At 43.8% G+C, this 19,605-nt stretch overlaps 1 protein-coding gene across 1 annotated transcript in view; it reads right to left on the bottom strand.

Moving 5' to 3' along the window:
- Nucleotides 1–19,605, bottom strand: part of LOC124556842 (cAMP-specific 3',5'-cyclic phosphodiesterase-like) — a 931,691-nt gene that overhangs the window by 813,227 nt on the left and 98,859 nt on the right. Inside the window, exon 2 of the mRNA XM_047130860.1 lies at nt 3,952–4,134. Coding sequence (XP_046986816.1) covers nt 3,952–4,134 — 183 coding nt within the window. The remainder of the gene's footprint in view (nt 1–3,951; nt 4,135–19,605) is intronic.

Below are 19,605 nucleotides of genomic sequence, written 5' to 3'. Positions count from 1 at the left end.
ACACACTCTACAACGCCTCTAAGTTTGTCGCAACATTCATGGGACACCATTTAGATTCCGCAGTAACTTGACGCCCACATGCCCGATGTCTAAAAGCTAAGAACATTAACAATAAATAAACGCGATTGAGGCTTTTTTCACAATCACAACATTATATCATGTAAGACGAATCGACGTGAAGACGTGTTCGGACATTCCCCATGACCCTAGTGTGAATGAAACTGCCTATTTATTTGCATTTATTTAAGTATCCAACATGTCTGCTAAGAACGGTGTACAACTAGCAGCCATGCAACATTGTGTGGGAACCGACAGTAAGTGGAGACGAGTGTCACACCCAGTCAACTACAATTACTTTCAAATCCGAGAGAAACAGCTGTTATCAGTAAACGCAGGTCTGTCTCAAGCAGTTTCCGAACAAACATTGCGAAGGGCATTGCTTCAGACTGACGCCTGTGGTCGGGTGCCTCGCAAAAGGCCATTGTTCATAGCGGCCTTTAGGGGACCAAACTGGACACTAGCTAACTGGAGGATGTTTATTTCTACATTATCGGCGACCTAGTGTTGGACTTTCTTCTGTGTCTTCACGATGAGCATCCTGTCAACGCTCCACGCTTGCAAGATGACAACCACCATTTTCACATGGCTACACTCATACGTTGTAAGTTTGACGCGCACGTAGGTACCCTACTGCCCCTCGACTGGCCTGGAATTTTGGGCGATCTTAATACCACAGAAAATGTTGGATTATTTGGAACAGCAGGAGAAACGTATCATTCAACATCCTCTCAAACTGGTAGTTCTACAGGATCTAATCGTCAATAAGCGGCTTCAGCTGGATATGGCATACTTGAATGAAGGCGAGAGAGTGTGTTGCAAGGTATTAGCATGATGTCTCCTGAGGGTGACTCATTTTTTTTGTCCAGTGCGCTTATTCGTGCATCGCACCGGGTGGTTATAATTAAAATGCAGTTCCTCACGGGGATCCAATGTGGCATGTAATTATCGTATGCCAGCGAAACTATTGGGCGAATGATCGAAGCAGACGAAATGAATTAAAATTTGTGCTGCGGCCGGGACTCGAACCCGGGTCTTCTTACTTGCTATCCAGAAATGCTAACAATTACACCACTGCTGTACGATGGTCAATATTGCTGCACGAAATACCTAAGCTAAGTGTCCTCCCCAACACAAACTTCAATTCTGGCCACCAGGAACAAATCTGACGCTGTCCATCACGTCGTTTTACGGCTGAAGTATTTCCAGTGTTAATACAGAGCAAGTTGTATAAAAGGCCATTAATAACATGATCAACATTATGCCTTCCTGACTCGTTTGACCTTTTCTGCCCAAGTACCGTTCCTAATCCATTACATATGGAAATATTTATATACGTCTTCCTTGTGTTCACAGCGCCAGATTTGCACTTGATGGCGAAAATCGGAACTAATTTTTTCCAGCGTAAATTGATCCCGCATTAACGCTTTAGGATAAGAACACTGAATAAATTCGTAACTACCAAGATCGCTAAAGTCATTTATTCATACAGCTGATTGGTTACGACAAATCTTTATTGCCATCTTCGGATCTATGTTTACATCAGTACAGTAAGTAGTGCTATACAGCGTATGCCCATGTTGGTATCGTGAACTACTCTAGAAGTCGGCATGTCAGTTTTAAAATAACAGTTAGTCTAAAGTGCTTACAAAAGTAAAGTGGTGATGAATTTGAACAATTGTAATCGGCGCAATAATGTGTGTGTACATAGCTGCTATTTGAAAACTGACGTACCGACATGGACATACGTTGTATAGCAGCACTTACTGTACTGATGGAGGAGACTGTGTAATGACGTAAACATAGCTCTGAAGATGGCAACAGAGATTTTCCGTAACGGGCCATCTATATAAATACATGATTTTAGCAATTATCGCAGTTGAGAATATATTCAGTGCTCATAATATTACAGATCGCACCCACGCTGACGATGTCGGTAGTGCATTAGAATATCTACCAAGTTTCGCTGCCATACAATAATTACGGCCCAAACTGGCCCCTGTGAGTAGTTGTACTGTAATACAGATGAACTGCGATCTCGAGTAAACACAGACATCTGAATTTGTCCTTTCCAAATGAGCTCATTAAATGGCTCTTTGTCAGATGTAGCATACCGCTTCAAGCTGCCCATTACAGAAAGAATGTCTCTGCTCCACACATGATTCGTTCTTTCATGCCACCATCCTTCGCTTAACCTATGGCTTCTTTAACATTTGTACACAAAAGTTGTGTCGTTTCAAAGTCAACACGGACAAGTACTGATGTTTTACCCTACGACTGTTTCCCAAGTGAGGGCTTTCCAGCCCACTAGATTAGTCTTTTCGATGTGAACTCAGTCATCTGGACAATAACGCGCACTTCATACACCGGGAACGCCCCACGAATCCATTAGACACTTCGTCTAACAAGCCCTCGAGCACCACCACTAACAGTTAAACATACCGAAATGTAGCTACCTCATACTGGACCAGTAACAGTGCCCTTGGACGTTTCCCATGGGCTGTCACGTCGCTAAAGGTGGATGCGGCCACCAAACATCGGCATCACGGTATGCAAAGTGTGTTGTTTCACTACACAAGAGCGAAATTTACGAGGAGACATCTGAAGGTACCAGGAATATATTAATAAAAGTTATTTCATCTTACCCAGACCTTATTGTACACCATTACCATCAAAGTAGTCCCCTTAGGAACGGAGGGACTAAGTCCAACGTTTCAGTCACATTAGAAATGCATCCTGATCGTGTCTTTGTTAGAGTGTTTAGTACCCTCTGCGATTACACTTAAATCTCCATCAAGTACCAATCTTCGTTAGTCAAACTTCATTTGCATCTTTGGGAGGAGGAGGAAGTCACACGAAGCTAAATCCGGTGAGTACGACGGGGGTGAAACAACTACCTTCTTGTTCCTAGTCAAAAATTCTTGTCCGATGTAACGGTCGTGAATTGTCATGGTGGAATACCCAATGATACCTACGCCTCTTCTCCATACATTTACTCCTCATTACCTCCCTCAATCGTCTTACAATACCGTGACAGAACTTTTTAGTGGTCGTCTGAGCAGCGGGAATATACTAGTTATGAACGATCCTATCAATATAAGCAGTTCAATAACGATTTAATGTTGCTCTTGACTTGTGAAGCTTTCTTGGCCGAAGCGATGGGCTCTTCCAGTGCGACAATTGCTGATTATTTTTAGGGTAATAGCTATCAACTCAAACTTCGTCGCCAGTGACATCATTTGAAAGAACGTTAGGGGCGTTTTGACGCAGTTGTTAAAGTTCCCTGTAGACTTCCAGCCGATGTTGCCTTTGATTATCTTTAAGCAGTCCCGGCACAAACTTCGCCGCAATCCTCCTTATGTACATTTCTCCTTACACAGTACTTTCACATGTACCACTGCTTACTCCGGAGGTGTTGCAGAGGTCTCGGATGGTCTGTCTACGATCTTGCAGAATTATATTCCTCACTTATTGAATGTTTTCCTGAACGAACGTTCGTAATCAACTGCTTATTTTTGCCCATTTTTGGAACGCTTGTACCGGTCCTGCCGTTCGTTTAAAAAGTTGTCTCCACCAGCTTGCTTCAACATCCGGCGCGTTTGTGCAGCGGTTCTCCCAAGTTTTGTTTCAGACTTTACACAGACACGACGCTCTTTCAGGTCAACCATTGTGAAACCGCATACTCATGGAAACACGGCACTGGAAATATGCTCACCAATAACTGATTTAAAAAGGATGTTTCGGAGGTACCTAAAGCTATTTCAGTGTACTCTTAAAATTTAAATTTCTACACACACACACACACACACACACACACACACACACGAGTATCCAACATTCAGATTAGTGATACAGAAAATGGACGGCAGACAGAGGAAGGAAGAAGCGACTTACCTTTCGCTGGCGATGGATGAGTTCCTGGACATGGACTTGGGTGACATCTCGAAGTCGGAATCAGAGCGATAGAGGAAGGACTCTCTACGCTGTGGCAAGTTCTGCAGTACCAGCCCGGCTGACGGCGATGCTGCGCCATCCAGCGGACTGCGACCCGGGCTAGCGCCATTTTCCACGTCAAAGCTGAAACACCGAGAAGCACTGTGTCACTGCACATTCTCTCTGTCTCAGATTAAAGGTAAAATACCCGTTCAAGCAAGTTTAATGAATTCAGCTTCAGTATTTTTTTTTATGGAAATCGGTTTTGTTGGAGTTTAATACTGGAGCACAGCCTGTAATTTCTTCGGAGGTACTTCGAGTACTGAAGGAAATCATTGGAGAACCAAGACATAATTCGGCGATTTGAGAGTCAGTTTCACTGCTTATCTACGGAAGCACTCCAGAATTTCTAATTTAGCCTCACGAGGCTGAATGGGCCACACTCATGGACATTCCTCTCCCCCCCCCCCCCCCCCCCCCTCCCAATAGTAGTTCGATATGACCACGGAGAATCGAACTGGGATCTCAGTCAGCACTAGCTTACCACTTAACAACCGTGTCAATTGTGTGCGTAATATAGACAAAAATGCCATTGCGGGCTTAGAATAAAATAGCTGTGACACAGATCGTGTCAGGAATTTGCGAAGGGATTGTTCGAGAACAAGTCCAGGAAATCAGAACAGGAAACGTAGATGGCAGTGACAGGGTTGAGATTTGAATCCGGGCGTAAACAGTTACGAGATCCGTATTATACTGCAGCGATTACTCTTTGGATAGTGCTAGCGACGATTCCTTACAGCCTTCAGAGAGAAGAAATGGTTTAAAACATCTTTACCACGACTGTTGTATTTTAAGCGTAGCTGATGTTAAACTGATGCTAAGAAATCCTAAAGCGGTTTGTTAGCATACGACAGCAATGAATGATCATTGTTCCTACACGGACACTCTGCCGCAGGTTTATCTTCTGTACACTAATGAAATAATGGAACTTCTTTCGGAGCATACGCAGAAAATCTTATCAACCGAAATTAGCTGTTGGTATTTATAAACTTCGCCGTGTAGCTCTCTTTCATGCTTGTAGAGACTGACATTTTCTGCCAAAGGGGGGCGACATTTCCTCACCGTACGGAAAAAATGTCACAGGCAAAAGTTCCATCTCTTCAAAATGTCAGATTCTTTTCTGCTCCATTGTCACATTTAAAATTAAGTTCCAAAGTGATGACTAAACGGAAATTTGGATTAAGTTTGTCGACAATATTCTGTTTCTTCTGGTTGGAGTATACACCTGTTTTTCAACGAGGGTGTATGTGTAGTAGTAGTATGCTAATCCTTGGGAAAATATCCTCCTTCGGCGAATGACTGCTTTCATAGTGTCGGAGGTCACGATTACTGATAAAACCTTCTATATTTTTGCGGTTAATGTACAACTGTTCTTTCGTAAGAGGCACATGTTAACAAGGACATTCTCAATACGTTTCTAAACGGAACAGTAATTTGGCGTCAGCTGTTTCGTCCGTCTTTATTTTGATCGTCCAGAATCATACTATAAAACTGTCCTATAGTTTCATATGAGCTTACAATTTTTGGAAATCCCTTACGTGGATAATCTCCAGAAAAAAGTACTCTCACACTTGAACCCATCCAGCTAGTTGTTAACTGCTGGAAACAAAGGAACGAAGTTCTGTTAAGTCTTCAACTTCGGATAAATTACTTCTTGACGGCACTGCTTTACAGTTTATCCGTTTGAACGAAACACAGCGCGACTACTGTAAATTGTTGTACAAACAAAAAGATCCCGCAAATCTAGCTCACATTGTTGTGCAGTATTTAAAAAAAACACTGACATTTACGCTGTGCTCCTTGGCTGGTCGAGAAATGTTCTCCTTGCTTGATCCAAGCCGCCTCCTCGAGACAAATTAGGGGCTTTTTATATTAACGAAACGGTGGAAGTAGCACTAAGTGTAAACGAAATTACATCAGTGTCCCATATGGTGTTAACAAATCACAAGAAACGTCAAAATGTAAGGCACACCCGTTACGGCAACAAATTACCACCATTAGCACCAACATAAGTCCTCAACTTTTTTTTTCACTAATATATTCACAAGCAGTCATTCGTGTATTTCTTGACTTTCATGTCCGTGGCTTTCTGGCGTACATTAAATTATACTGACACAAATTACAAGCATAAACCCAGCTACGCCTTCACCATTAACTTGGTGTTCTTGAAAACTTTACAGTCCCACGAAATGTCGAAATTTATGTACGGCAATCAACAACTGGGAAATTGGTTTGAACGAGACAGTGATTCACTAACTACTATCTTACAAGAGGCGGCGCCTGTTTCACTTTTTCAGAGCTACGAAACAACACGCCTCCTGTGTTACGAATAAGACACACACTATTCTGTGTCGAAATATAAGTAGAACTCCAATGGCACTAAAGGCATACTTAAGCTGCTGCTAACGTTGGAAGTCGTCTCGTATGTGCAATTTAGGGTTAATTATAGATCATACTGTGGATTACTAATTTGTCACTACACTACCGAACCACAGACAGTAGAAAAGTAACCGCTTTCGTCTTTAGTGTGCTATCGAAGATAAGCTCATTCGACTGACACGCGGATATGAAAATCTGATGCCTTTACGACTGTTGAGTACTGCTTCCAGCTAGAGGACTGTGCAAGATCAGAATTTTCACATACGTAACTATCGAGTTCTGTATTTTCCGGATCAGAAGTTGGAGACTACGCTTAGCTGAAATAATTTCTTTTGTCCGAGACGCGTCATTTATACGTTAATGTCTAATACTAATCACTATGTGTGTGTATTTTTTTAGATAACGTTCGTACTTCGTTTTTCTACAGACGTTACGCATTCCAAAGACAGTTAATTGGTTCTGCTCCAACTTCCTCCTATGATTTAGAATTTGTATTTCAAAAAATTGTTCAAATGGCTCTGAGCACTATGGGACTTAACAGCTGAGGTCATCAGTCTCCTAGAACTTAGAATTACTTAAACCTAACTAACCTAAGGACATCACATACATCCATGCCCGAGGCAGGATTCGAACCTGCGACCGTAGTGGTAACGCGGTTCCAGACTGAAGCGCCTAGAACCGCTCGGCCACACAGGCCGGCAGAATTTGTATTGCACTTATTTCTATTAAAATGAATATAGAACAGGGAAATACGAGTGCGAAATAGTTTCCTCAAGATTCACTCACATCGGCAGGCAGCGTAAATACATTGCTCAAGACAATTTACAACTCTATTTACAATAATTTATTTAGGAAGAGTTGTTTTAAAATTCTCGTGAGAAAATTAGCTAAACTTTCTTTAGAGAACTGCATTATTATACAACGAAACAGCGACATAACGGCGAACGTCTTTCATACATTTAGAAGCAGCACATTTAGAGTATCATTCTTCTACGCAATAGTCTTTCAGGAATTGTTACTTTTTAAGTGTGTCAGTTCTTAAGTTCTGTTTCGTTTGTTCAACAACTGCATCTTGCCTTCCGTTAAGGAATTAGGAACTTTTAAACTGTCTTAACAATGGAAACTTCTGCTCCTGACTGTAGTAACCAACCGGTCACACGTTCTGTTTCGTGCTCTAGTGAATTTCACTTATGTCATCGAAGTGCGGCATATACACTTCGGAAAGGTGTGGAGGTACATTCTCGATTAATGTGGCGAGAAAGACACGACATGCTGTCTACCGCCCCACGTCAAACAATTTGCGTGTAAAGCATGACTTACAAGGGCTGAGTCACAATCGACCTTGAGTGTTTCCACACTTCACCGCAGCACCTTCGCTAGCCGCACCGTTCTCTGCGTGACAAAGAACAAAAAGCATGTTCACGGTCATAATTAAGTCCCCAAGCAACCATCCAGAAATCTAACGCACCAGAATCTAACATTTCGGTAATATGGAGTAACTTTGCAGGATTCAAAGTCATAAAAGCTGAAAGCAGTAATCACGTTCTCAGCACCTTCATAATGCTTCAACGTAATGTATGCCATTTATTCATCGTCCGATCAGGCAATACTCCGTACAGTTCTTTACTCGGATACTATCGAATTTTAATACTAGTTGGTAAGTAAATCTTTCGGGTCCGTCGATGGGTACTGCGTTCAAGAATAGTATTAACACAGTTCTCAGGCCACGTGATTATCAACAACAATCGCAGCAAACAGTATGAGCTTGTTTTACAGATCACAATGTTTGATACCGAAGTTTCAAAATCTTGCGTATGGATTCGGTTATGAATCTGATCAATAACTAACTACACAAGAAATTTATGCTTTTACTTAGCAAAGCGAGCTGTCTCTAATGGTTGAAAGATAAGATTATTATGTTTAATTTGTTCTAATATTAAAGATAGAGAATTAACGTAACAGTGGTTATAAAACGTTTCACTATTAGCTTCTTCGCGTTAACCATTACATACTGGATGGAATCTGTGAAAACCTCTTATGATTACAATCTGTATCAGTCATTCGATCTTGAGAATATCCACTCAAATGGGCTTACTGGCTTCACTACTGAGGAAATGCAACGCTTCATACATCATTGAAAACTAATCAAGCTCATGATTATACGTACAGCAAGCCCCAACAGATAATATTTAGGAATATGTGAAATATTTCAGCTGTGTGAATCTGCGCAACACCACAGAGGGGTACGTGAACTTATATTGATCACTAAAACAATTTTATTTACGAGTCTGGCTGGACAGATTGCAACTGTGTGTTCTGGGTGTCAGCCGCCTTCATATTTTGATAAAGCGTAGATGACAATGACTAGAAAGCAGTCGGCAGTATTGGTTACTACATTAGTAGTTAGCCTCTGAGGACTGTCTCACCGTTAAAGCGCTTGGAGTAGATCGAAAAGATCAATGTGGGGCAGCGTGTATAGGCCAGATAAGCCGCACAGTACAAGAACGCTGCGATGAACATCAGCGTCATACACGCCTTCGTTAACCGCAATAGTCGTCAATTGCGGAACACTGTCTGAATACGGGACATCGGATGATTTATGAAAAGACGGAAGTTTTATCCCCGGCATCATCTTTCTGGGAAGCAATGCATATCCGTACAGCCGATAATCTCATCAACAAGGATGCGGGATTTCAATTGAGCACAGCGTGAGATCCTGCATTGGATGCTATTAAATCACGACGCGAAAAATCAAGATTCTTCGATAACAGGCCCGTCATAACATTGGTCTAGTGCAGCCGTTGGTGAGTAACGTCTGGCCGCACTGTTTGCAAACCCAGCGTACAGTGCACGTGCAGGAGAGCCGCTCTGCGATTTTCGGCAGAGGGAGTTTGAATATGGCACCACCTACCTGCAAATCGCTGCGCATGCGCGATTTCCATGCCTGCGTTTTCTTCGCGCACGTGTCCTAGAAACGTAGCGTCGATGTGCGGATACCGTCAGTCGTACCTAGACACCAGCAAGGTTGAACCACTTGAAGATGTAGGACAGTTGCTCTGAGGAAATATTGTGGAATTTGCACAACGTGATCCGGCGGCAAACCCGTGAAGACTATTTGTTATGAATATTTATTACACACTAATTTCTCCGTGCTTGTACTGTCTCCAAAGGGAGGCACTATTCTCAATGTGACGAAAAATAATTCTAAGCTAGAATTTTGATAAGGGATCCGTCTATAGTGGTGCACAATCTGTCGTCGTCGTTAGGCAACAAGGAAAAGCCGGCCGGAGTGGCCGTGCGGTTCTAGGCGCTACAGTCTGGAGCCGAGCGACCGCTACGGTCGCAGGTACGCATCCATGCCCAAGGCAGGATTCGAACCTGCGACCGTAGCGGTCTCGCGGTTCCAGACTGCATCGCCTAGAACCGCACGGCCACTTCGGCCGGCTGCGGACGATGTTGGTTATGTGGTGCTGACAATAACGTACGTAACTAATGTAAGAGAATGAAAAGGGGGTAAACTATTCCTCCCGTGTGTGTAAGTTGCCCTCTGCTCATTTGCGCACTGAGATGAATTGCTCGTTGCAAGATTAAATACGAAATCAATATGGATTGCATATCAGTAAAGTTCTTGTGCAAGTTGTGATTTCTCAAGCCTCATTGAAATCTTCCTGTGTACTGGGAAATCTGCAGAATTAAAATGCACCTCTGAAGGCATTCTGTGATGTGAAGAAAAACGAGTCTGCGGGGGACTTTTGATTAATAAAATGTATTTTTGTGAGTATGAACTTGACAGTGTTTTCTGTTTGCCTAAATACAGGATAACCAATACTCATATACAGCGTTAACTAACAAGAATGGTAACTATCTGTTGTTATATTTGTAGTTAGAAGTTAGAAGAAATAGCGAAATTTAGCACAAAAGACATCAATTCAGCATCTCTTACACTTCAGTAACTATCTACTGACTACCTGAAAATGATGTAACACAGGTCGTAATGTGTTGAGGAAATACATACTGAAGCAGTATACTTTATTTGCCATTTAACATGGATATTAGCTATGTACCGAAGTCAGTAGACATGGTTAGACAGTGTTAATGAACCAGTTAGGGACTCTCGGTAAATTCCAAAAGATCGCTCACTTGTGCATGTAACGTATAGCCGATTTTCACATTCTGTCTCATACACTGTAACGACGAACACAGTGTATAAAGTAGTCTGATAACCAACAACGTGGCCGGCCGTTGTGACCAAGCGGTTCTAGGCGCTCCAATCCGGAACCGCGCTGCTGCTACGGCCGCAGGTTCGAATCCTGCCTCGGGCATGGACGTGTGTGACGTCCTTAGGTTAGTTAGGTTTAAGTAGTTCTAAGTCTAGGGGACTGATGACCTCAGATATTAAGTCCCATAGTGCTCAGAACCATTTGAACCATTTTTGAACCCAACAAACGTAGGCTAAAATATGAATACTAGGCATCACGTCTCCTTCTTGTGAAAGGTTAGTTTCATCGTGTTTTACGGGAAGCGGAACGAAACACGGAAAACAAAGAAGTTCACGGATGATAAGAGGAAGTGTGCCTGACGTCCCGGATGATTCACGGCGAGTGGGATGTGCGAGGCCACGCGCATCTACCGTGACGAGACGGCCCTGCCTTCCGCCGACAGCGAACGGCGCTGCACTGCGCTCGCCCGATCACGCGATCGCGACTTGCCATCACGCAGCATCACCGCAGTAATTTTTCGCTAGCTGTAATGGTCCAATCTTCACTCCGTACAGTCGACCTTCCGCGCGTCCTTATATAATCGTGACGGCGCGATTTCAGCGCTTTATTCCGTTCTCTGGAAGCCATTTGTTAAACGCGTCGAACAACAACACTGCTGACAGACATCATTCTGGTCTGCGTGTAATAGAAAGGCTAATAGTTAGCGAGCTTCCATCACGATCCTAAGAAGATTTAACAATTTACACAATTTCTGGCTACTCCACATGCTTCTTATTAGTTAACAAAATAGAGGATACGTAAATAACGAGAAATGTTTATCATGGTGGACAAAAATTTTTTCAGTGGAAAGAAAATATAAATTACGCCATTACAGCACGCTAGGGCGTCTTTTCTTCGCATTGAAGCGTCTGTTGTCGACAAAGCAAAGTAATTACGAAAACGTAAACGCAAAAGCAGGGTATGAATTGCGTTTTGCGTTGTTTAAAATGAAACAATGTTCCACCAAATGCGGAATTCATGTGCACATTCATCTGTTATACCACAATAAGTCAGTTCAAACATAATGGATAAAATGAAAATATTAACTTTCTCATTGCTGATAGGCAACTGGAAACGAGGAGTGATGCAAATGCGTTAATGTTAAGCGAACATTGATTTACAAATAATTAGTCTAAATGTAAAATTTACTGCGCGTAACATAACACCCGTGCCACATCGCCACTTCATTAAGTAGGCAATGAAAGTCTAAAATGATGAGAGAGAAGAAAAGGACTTACCGGAATTTAAGCGAGATGGCACAGTGGTCAGCCCACTAGATTCGTATTCGGGAGGACGACGGTTCAAATCAGCGTCCAACCATCCAGATTTAGGTTTTAGTGATTTCTCTAAATCGTTTCAAGCAAATGCCGGGATGGTTCCTTCGAAAGGGCACGGCCGATTTCCTCCCCCCATCCTTGCCGCAATCCGAGCTTGTGCTCCGTCTCTGATGACCTCAATGTCGACGGGACGTTAAACCCAATCTTCCTTTCTTCCTTCTGACTAGAATGGTAGGTTTATCTGTAAACCGACTATATGTGTGGTGTGCTTCAAGGAGGCCGTAGTTCTTTAGTGTGTAGAGATTGATGAGTACATGGTCTTAACGAGGAACTGTCAGTACACCTGCTGGGGGCACGGACTAAATATGAACATTCTGGTAATAACATCTCATTCCTTGACCTTGTTTTCTGACTTACCAGCAATGCACTGTAAATATGTCTGCAAGAGTTTTCAGCGGACAGTGTATGTGTGATCACTGTGACCTACTGCATCTAGTGTCAAGACAGCAGAGTGAGTTTAAGGGTAAAGTTGATCTGCTAATCACAACAGCGGAAGAGAAAATTAACTTACGCATAACGACAGAAGAGCGTTATTTATAACAATGCGGCTTATAACGTGATGCCAAGTACTAAGGGTAACTTGAGTCTAGAGAAGACAGCATTAACAAAAGAGGGAACTGAATGAACGCCACATTAGGTTAAAGGCTACTCTTGCCAAATATTGTAATACAGTGCTGCAGCGAGAACAAAATGGTAAGTATTAATCTCCATAAACTTTTAATGCGCTCCTTTTACTCATTGCAAGACCTAGTGACGAATGGGGAACATTGAGGTGTGTGCAAAATCTAGACTGTCTACTTCCAACGGTGGAACATTGCGGAAGTTCTGTAATGGTAGCCCAAATTGTAGTTTTCTGAGTATCCTATGGTCATAAGGAATGGGGAACAATCTGTATATGAAGGCATTCTACAAGATTTTAGATAAACATGTTCCGTTAATGGTGGAGACAATGTTCCATGTAGATGATTACATTTTTCAGTATGATGATTCTATCATTCAGGTGGTTTTACACGTCCAAGAGAGGCTGGGAAATGAAATTATACTTATGATGTGTTCTACACAAACATCGGATTGAAGTATTATGGAGCCAATATAGGCAGTATTGAAGAAAATATTAAGAACTAGTTGCCGAGCCGGCCGGAGTGGCCGAGCGGTTCTAGGCGCTTCAGTCTGAAACCGCGCGACCTCTACGGTCGCAGGTTCGAATCCTGCCTCGGGCATGGATGTGTGTAATGTCTTTAGGTTAGTTAGGTTGAAGTGGTTCAAAGTTCTGGGGGACTGATGACCTCAGGCGTTAAGTCCCATAGTGCTCAGAGCCATTTGATTTGAACTAGTTACCGATCCCATTGGTGATCATTCATGAATTGTATGTATGTATATCCAACAGCATTTCGGATGATTTGGATGCTAAAGAAGACCCTAAACCATATTAGAAGAGTATTTACTTATTGCCCACCGTGTGAGGATGATGGTGAAAGGAAGTGGGCGCACGATCTGCGCTCGACGACTGGTTCCTTCCACAGGCTCGGCAGCGAGGAGCAGCTGTTATTGTGGTTAACACATCCCTGATGACGATGCACAGCGGAGTTATTCCAGCAGATGCCCACTCCGTCATCCGCGCGTCACGCATTCATCAAACTAACTTACACGACTCGTCGGCTGCACTGGGCATCGCTCAAGTGGACAATTAGTGACTGCAGAATGTTTCTTTGGTCTGTCTCGCAACACTTTTTACTATACTCTGCGGATGTGTGCTTATATACTCCTCGTCACTACCATGACGTTGATACACACAGTGCAAATCTGAGGCGGCAGTTTTTCTTGTGTGGAGCATATAAGCCATACTCTTAAGTGGAATAACAATTTGCTGTAGCGCGATGATGCCTTTCCTCTTATCCACACTATGCAGCAGAAGGATTGTACGAGTAATTAGGTGTAGCATTGTTATGTATCGTCGTCGTCGACGTCATCATTATTACTACCGTTAGAGAAAAAATTCTCCCTTTTCTACAGTGTGTTTCCCAGTCCCCATTAAAGGCAGTGACGTTTTGTAGGGGGGACCTCCGCCACACACCGTTGGGTGGCTTGCGGAGTATAAATGTAGATGTACGTGTAATTTGCAAAAGCGTATTACCTTCAGAAGCTTGCTGTGTCTGTGCTGGAGGAACACACTGTTGCAACTGTTGGGTGGAAGAGTAATAGTCATTTACTGTGGCTCTGAATTTCAGTTAAAATGCTGCAGTTACCACTGAGCAGTAGCGATACAACGAAATACATTTTTTTACGTTTGTTCCTCTAAGTTACTGGATTTGATGTTCTGCTATAAATAAGCCTACTGTGTCGCCATCATCACATGCTGTGCTTCGTTATTGCTACGGTACCAGTTTGGATTGTCACAAACGATCTTCAGGCACACGAAGTTTTGAACATCAGTAGCTGTGAGGATATATACATGACGTAAAAACCCGCTCCAGGTAACGTGAAAAACGCAAACTATTAATACCGATATTTTTCAACGTTTTGTAAGTATCCAGAGTTTCGACGCATCGTACTGTTGTATTAATACGACATTAGATCATCTCAATTATATTTGGATTTTATATAAGAGGTTGTGGTGATGATTTTGTGCTTTTGACATCAAGTAGGCTGTGGATGAAATTCGCTTACATTGCTGGCCATTAAAACTGCATACCAGAAACGAAAATTTACATATGTTCTGTATAAATTGTTGTAGGAAGAATATACGATTTAATTTGTATTTTGCGGGTATACAGGGAGCGAAAGTTAGTACACAGTGCTGCCATCTCTGACAGCAACAATGGCTAACCTGGCTGTGAATCGTGACGAACTAAACTTGGACGACAGATGCGGCTAAATCATTCCATCCTGCTTCAATTCTATTCCAGATTTTATGAATTACAGTGGCTTGCGAAACCCACGACCGGATGATTTCAATGGTTGAAACATCTAGACAACGCGCTGACCAGGGAAACAGTGAAACACCGTTTTTATGAAAGTAGGTCAAGACCACACAACGAACTTGCGTTATCTTGTTGAAAGATAACGCCACGGAGAACTCGAAGATAGGGCACAGCCACCGACCCTGACACGTCAATTACGAAACGGCTACTGTCTAGATTACCTGTTACGCGAAACAGAAGTACTCGTAGTGTGTATCAAGTGACATTCCATACCTTCACGCCGGCCGCGGTGGTCTAGCGGTTCTAGGCGCTCAGTCCGGAACCGCGCGACTGCTACGGTCGCAGGTTCGAATCCTGCCTCGGGCACGGATGTGTGTGATATCCTTAGGTTAGTTAGGTTTAAGTAGTTCTAAGTTCTAGGGGACTGATGACCACAGATGTTAAGTCCCATTGTGCTCAGAGCCATTTTTTGAACCATACCGTCACACCAGAACCAGAGCCCGTCTAACAATGACCATTTGGCAACGTCCGTTCTCACACACGTCGACGGTGATGCTGTATACATACTCGGGACTCGTCTGGAAAGACAGCTTGGTGCTACTCGTGTTTCCAATGAGCTCCTTGAGGGCACCACTATCGGTGTGCCTGTCTTTGCTGCCGCATCAAGGGTAGCCACCATAATGGTCGACGTGCTGACCGTCGGTGGTGCTCCAGACGTCGTCGATCTGCCAGTCTGGATACTTGTCTTGTTGCTAACAAGTCCATCTCCTTACTCAAGGTACGTGACGTAGGTACGCACCTGCACGACAGGGCGAACAATAAGGCTGTCATCTCGAGCGCTATACAGGTGAGGCAACTGAGATCAAGCATGATGCTGAGTGTGGCCCACTTGGACCCATCGATTCCACTTTAGATGCCGACCTACGTGAACAGCAATATCGCGGAACGAAAAACTGCACCCTCGACTATCCATGATCCTGCCGTTGTCGAATCCAGACACATGCTGGTAGAAGTTTCTCCTTTTTACAAGAGGCGTTACACGGACTCGTCACAAACAACCAACATTCACATACAATATTTGATTGAGAAACCCGCTGCATATTCTTTTCTACTATACAGAATGCATATGTTATTACTCCTACCTATAATGTACAGATGCGTTGAAATGCTAAGAAGTTACATATCCAAGCATGTGATACATGATGAGCAGAAAGTCTTCCCTGGTTAAAAACACTTATTTCTAAAGAACTATGTCACATGCAACTGTGTAGTGTGCCATGTCAGTACTTATCGATTGTCGCATCAAAGGGCAATGACCTCTCTTCGATCTGGGAAGCTCCGGAGGTACTCTTGCGCGTTGGTCGGCCGGGGAGTGAGATGGTTGTTGAACGGCACTGGGGCAAAATGGAATTGTGGAGGGAAAGGCGCAGCTGCTGGACAAGAGAATTAGCCGGTTTCGTTGGTTGGTTGATTCGGGGGATAGGATCAAACACCGAGGTCATCGGTCGCATCGGATTAGAGAAGGACGGGAAGGAAGCCGGCAGTGCCATTTCAAAGGAACCATCTCGAAATTTGCCTGAAACGATTTAGGTAAATCACGGAAAACCTAAATAAGGGTGGTCGGACGCGGGTTTGAACCGTCCTTCTCCCGAATGCGAGTCCAGTGTGCTAACCACTGAGCTGCCCAGTAGTCAGGATCTAGTGGGGTGCTCGGTGTCCCTGCTCAAGCAATGTTATCGCAGAAGTATCAGAGTTTGATCGAAAACGTGATAACTGCATTTTGTGGCAATGTGAGCACGTATGAAGCCGATGTTCGCTTTAAGGTATGACTGTACTCTGCCCCTGCTGAGAAGTTACTGAAGAACCCTCTTGGAACTGTTCGCAGATGTTTGTTACGGTCTCTCTCTTGTGAAGTACCGAGTTCTATTTGAGGTTTGGAGACAACGTAATGAATTTTATAGTGGACAGTCCTTTGCAATTTTTTCAATGGCGCACTGAGCACAAAGTTAAGTAATTCACACCCATAGCGAAGTATGAGTTTCAAATTTCGCTTAAAAGAGCGTACAATCTTCCTATCTCTGGGTCCAAAAGCGTGGAGACCTATGGTGTCACTTTCGTGTCTGACGCCCCTTCAAACAGCAAGGTGTCGACACATGCGACAAAAAGACCACAGCTCAGAAGTTCATGTGACGGGTAAGGTGGGTTAATATCAAACAGGCACCAAACTTCGCCACAATTCCGCACAACGCCACCGCGGACATGTCACACATTGGCATGGTCGTCAAGCTTGTTCTTACCCACATTTCACCTCTATTTTTGACGTCTCTGCGATGGAGGTTAGAACCGCGACGCTCAGCGTAAGAATCTTATCAGTGGCCGAGAACAACATTCAAGACACACCATCGCTTAGAATCGGTACGAGAAGGTCTCAAGGTTGGCATAAAGGGCGTCAATGAAACCACCCCATTACATGGGGCGGTCAAATGTTCAAATGTGTATGAAATCTTATGGGACTTAACTGCTAAGGTCATCAGTCCCTAAGCTTACACACTACTTAACCTAAATTATCCTATGGACAAACACACACACACCCATGCCCAAGGGAGGACTCGAACAGCCGCCGGAACCAGCCGCACAGTCCATGACTGCAGTGCCTTAAACCGCTCGGCTAATCCGTCGCGGCCGCAGATGGGGCGTTGATTCCTACATATTTTACTGTCGAAAATGACAGTTCGCAGTGCCATCAGCAACAGGAAGAGCTCTTGTGAATCTCTGATATTGCTGACACCCTCAGCCGATTACACCCTTCTCTGAGGATATTGTGGAGACGCATCCCTATTAAATGTGATCTGGCCTCTTTGGTGAGCAGCGCGATGGCTAGTTTTGCTCTCGTGTACAGGCTGGAACCAACAGAGTCCGTTTAAAACCATTCGACGAAGTCTGAACATAAAGCGTGGCAGCAAAGTGTACGTACGCATTTTCATCCCTCCGTTTTCGCCCTCACCTACAGCGCGATCAGTGGAGAGGGGCTTGCAACATTCAGATGTGCGTGAATAAAACGGCGAAGGGTCCCTTCCAGTTCGGCAATACCCTCGCTACCACCTACGCCCCGTATCTAGGCACGTAACAAATGTACAGGACTATTACAAATGATTGAAGCGATTTCATAAATTCACTGTAGCTCCATTCATTGACATACGGTCACGACACACTACAGATACGTAGAAAAACTCAAAGTTTTGTTCGGCAGAAACCGCACTTCAGGTTTCTGCCGCCAGAGCGCTCGAGAGCGCAGTGAGACAAAATGGCGACAGCAGCCGAGAAAGCGTATGTCGTGCATGAAATGCACTCACATAAGTCAGTCATAACAGTGCAACGACACTTCAGGACGAAGTTCAACAAAGATCCACCAACTGCTAACTCAATTCGGCGATGGTATGCGCAGTTTAAAGCTTCTGGATGCCTCTGTAATGGGAAATCAACGGGTCGGCCCGCAGTGAGCGAAGAAACGGTTGAACGCGTGCGGGCAAGTTTCACGCGTAGCCTGCGGAAGTCGATGAATAAAGCAAGCAGGGAGCTAAACGTACCACAGCCGACGGTTTAGAAAATCTTACGGAAAAGGCTAAAGCAGAAGCCTTACCGTTTACAATTGCTACAAGCCCTGAAACCCGATGACAAAGTCAAACGCTTTGAATTTTCGGCGCGGTTGCAACAGCTCATGGAAGAGGATGCGTTCAGTGCGAAACTTGTTTTCGGTGATGAAGCAACATTTTTTCTTAATGGTGAAGTGAACAGAGACAATGTAGAGAATCCTCACGCATTCGTGCAGAAAATTCGCAATTCACCAAAAGTTAACGTGTTTTGTGCAAACTCACGGTTTAAAGTTTACGGCCCCTTTTTCTTCTGCGAAAAAAACGTTACAGGACACGTGTATCTGGACATGCTGGAAAATTGGCTCATGCCACAACTGGAGACCGACAGCGCCGACTTCATCTTTCAACAGGATGGTGCTCCACCGCACTTCCATCATGATGTTCGGCATTTCTTAAACAGGAGATTGGAAAACCGATGGATCGGTCGTGGTGGAGATCACGATCAGCAATTCATGTCATGGCCTCCACACTCTCCCGACTTAACCCCATGCGATTTCTTTCTGTGGGGTTATGTGAAAGATTCAGTGTTTAAACCTCCTCTACCAAGAAACGTGCCAGAACTGCGAGCTCGCATCAACGATGCTTTCGAACTCATTGATGAGGACATGCTGCGCCGAGTGTGGGAGGAACTTGATTATCGGCTTGATGTCTGCCGAATCACTGAAGGGGCACATATCGAACATTTGTGAGTGCCTAAAAAAACTTTTTGAGTTTTTGTATGTGTGTTCAAAGCATTGTGAAAATATCTCAAATAATAAAGTTATTGTAGAGCTGTGAAATCGCTTCAATCATTCGTAATAACCCTGTACATGTCTGAAATTTCGACACATATTCTGCCTTGCACCTGCAGGCAGGTAAACACCGCCTGAGGGATGTAGAAGGGGTTGCCTGACGCTCAGGTGCTATAGCAACCACAGGGCTTCGTGTGTTTCGAAGTTTCAGACATGTACATTTATTACGTTCTCAGCTAAGGTGCATGGATGGTAGCCAGGGTGTTGCCGAACTG

The sequence above is a fragment of the Schistocerca americana genome, chromosome X (genome assembly GCF_021461395.2).
Source record: "Schistocerca americana isolate TAMUIC-IGC-003095 chromosome X, iqSchAmer2.1, whole genome shotgun sequence".
In the NCBI taxonomy this organism is placed as follows: domain Eukaryota; kingdom Metazoa; phylum Arthropoda; class Insecta; order Orthoptera; family Acrididae; genus Schistocerca; species Schistocerca americana.
Note: the sequence above shows the minus strand (reverse complement) of the source record. Positions and strands in the feature narration are given on the sequence as shown.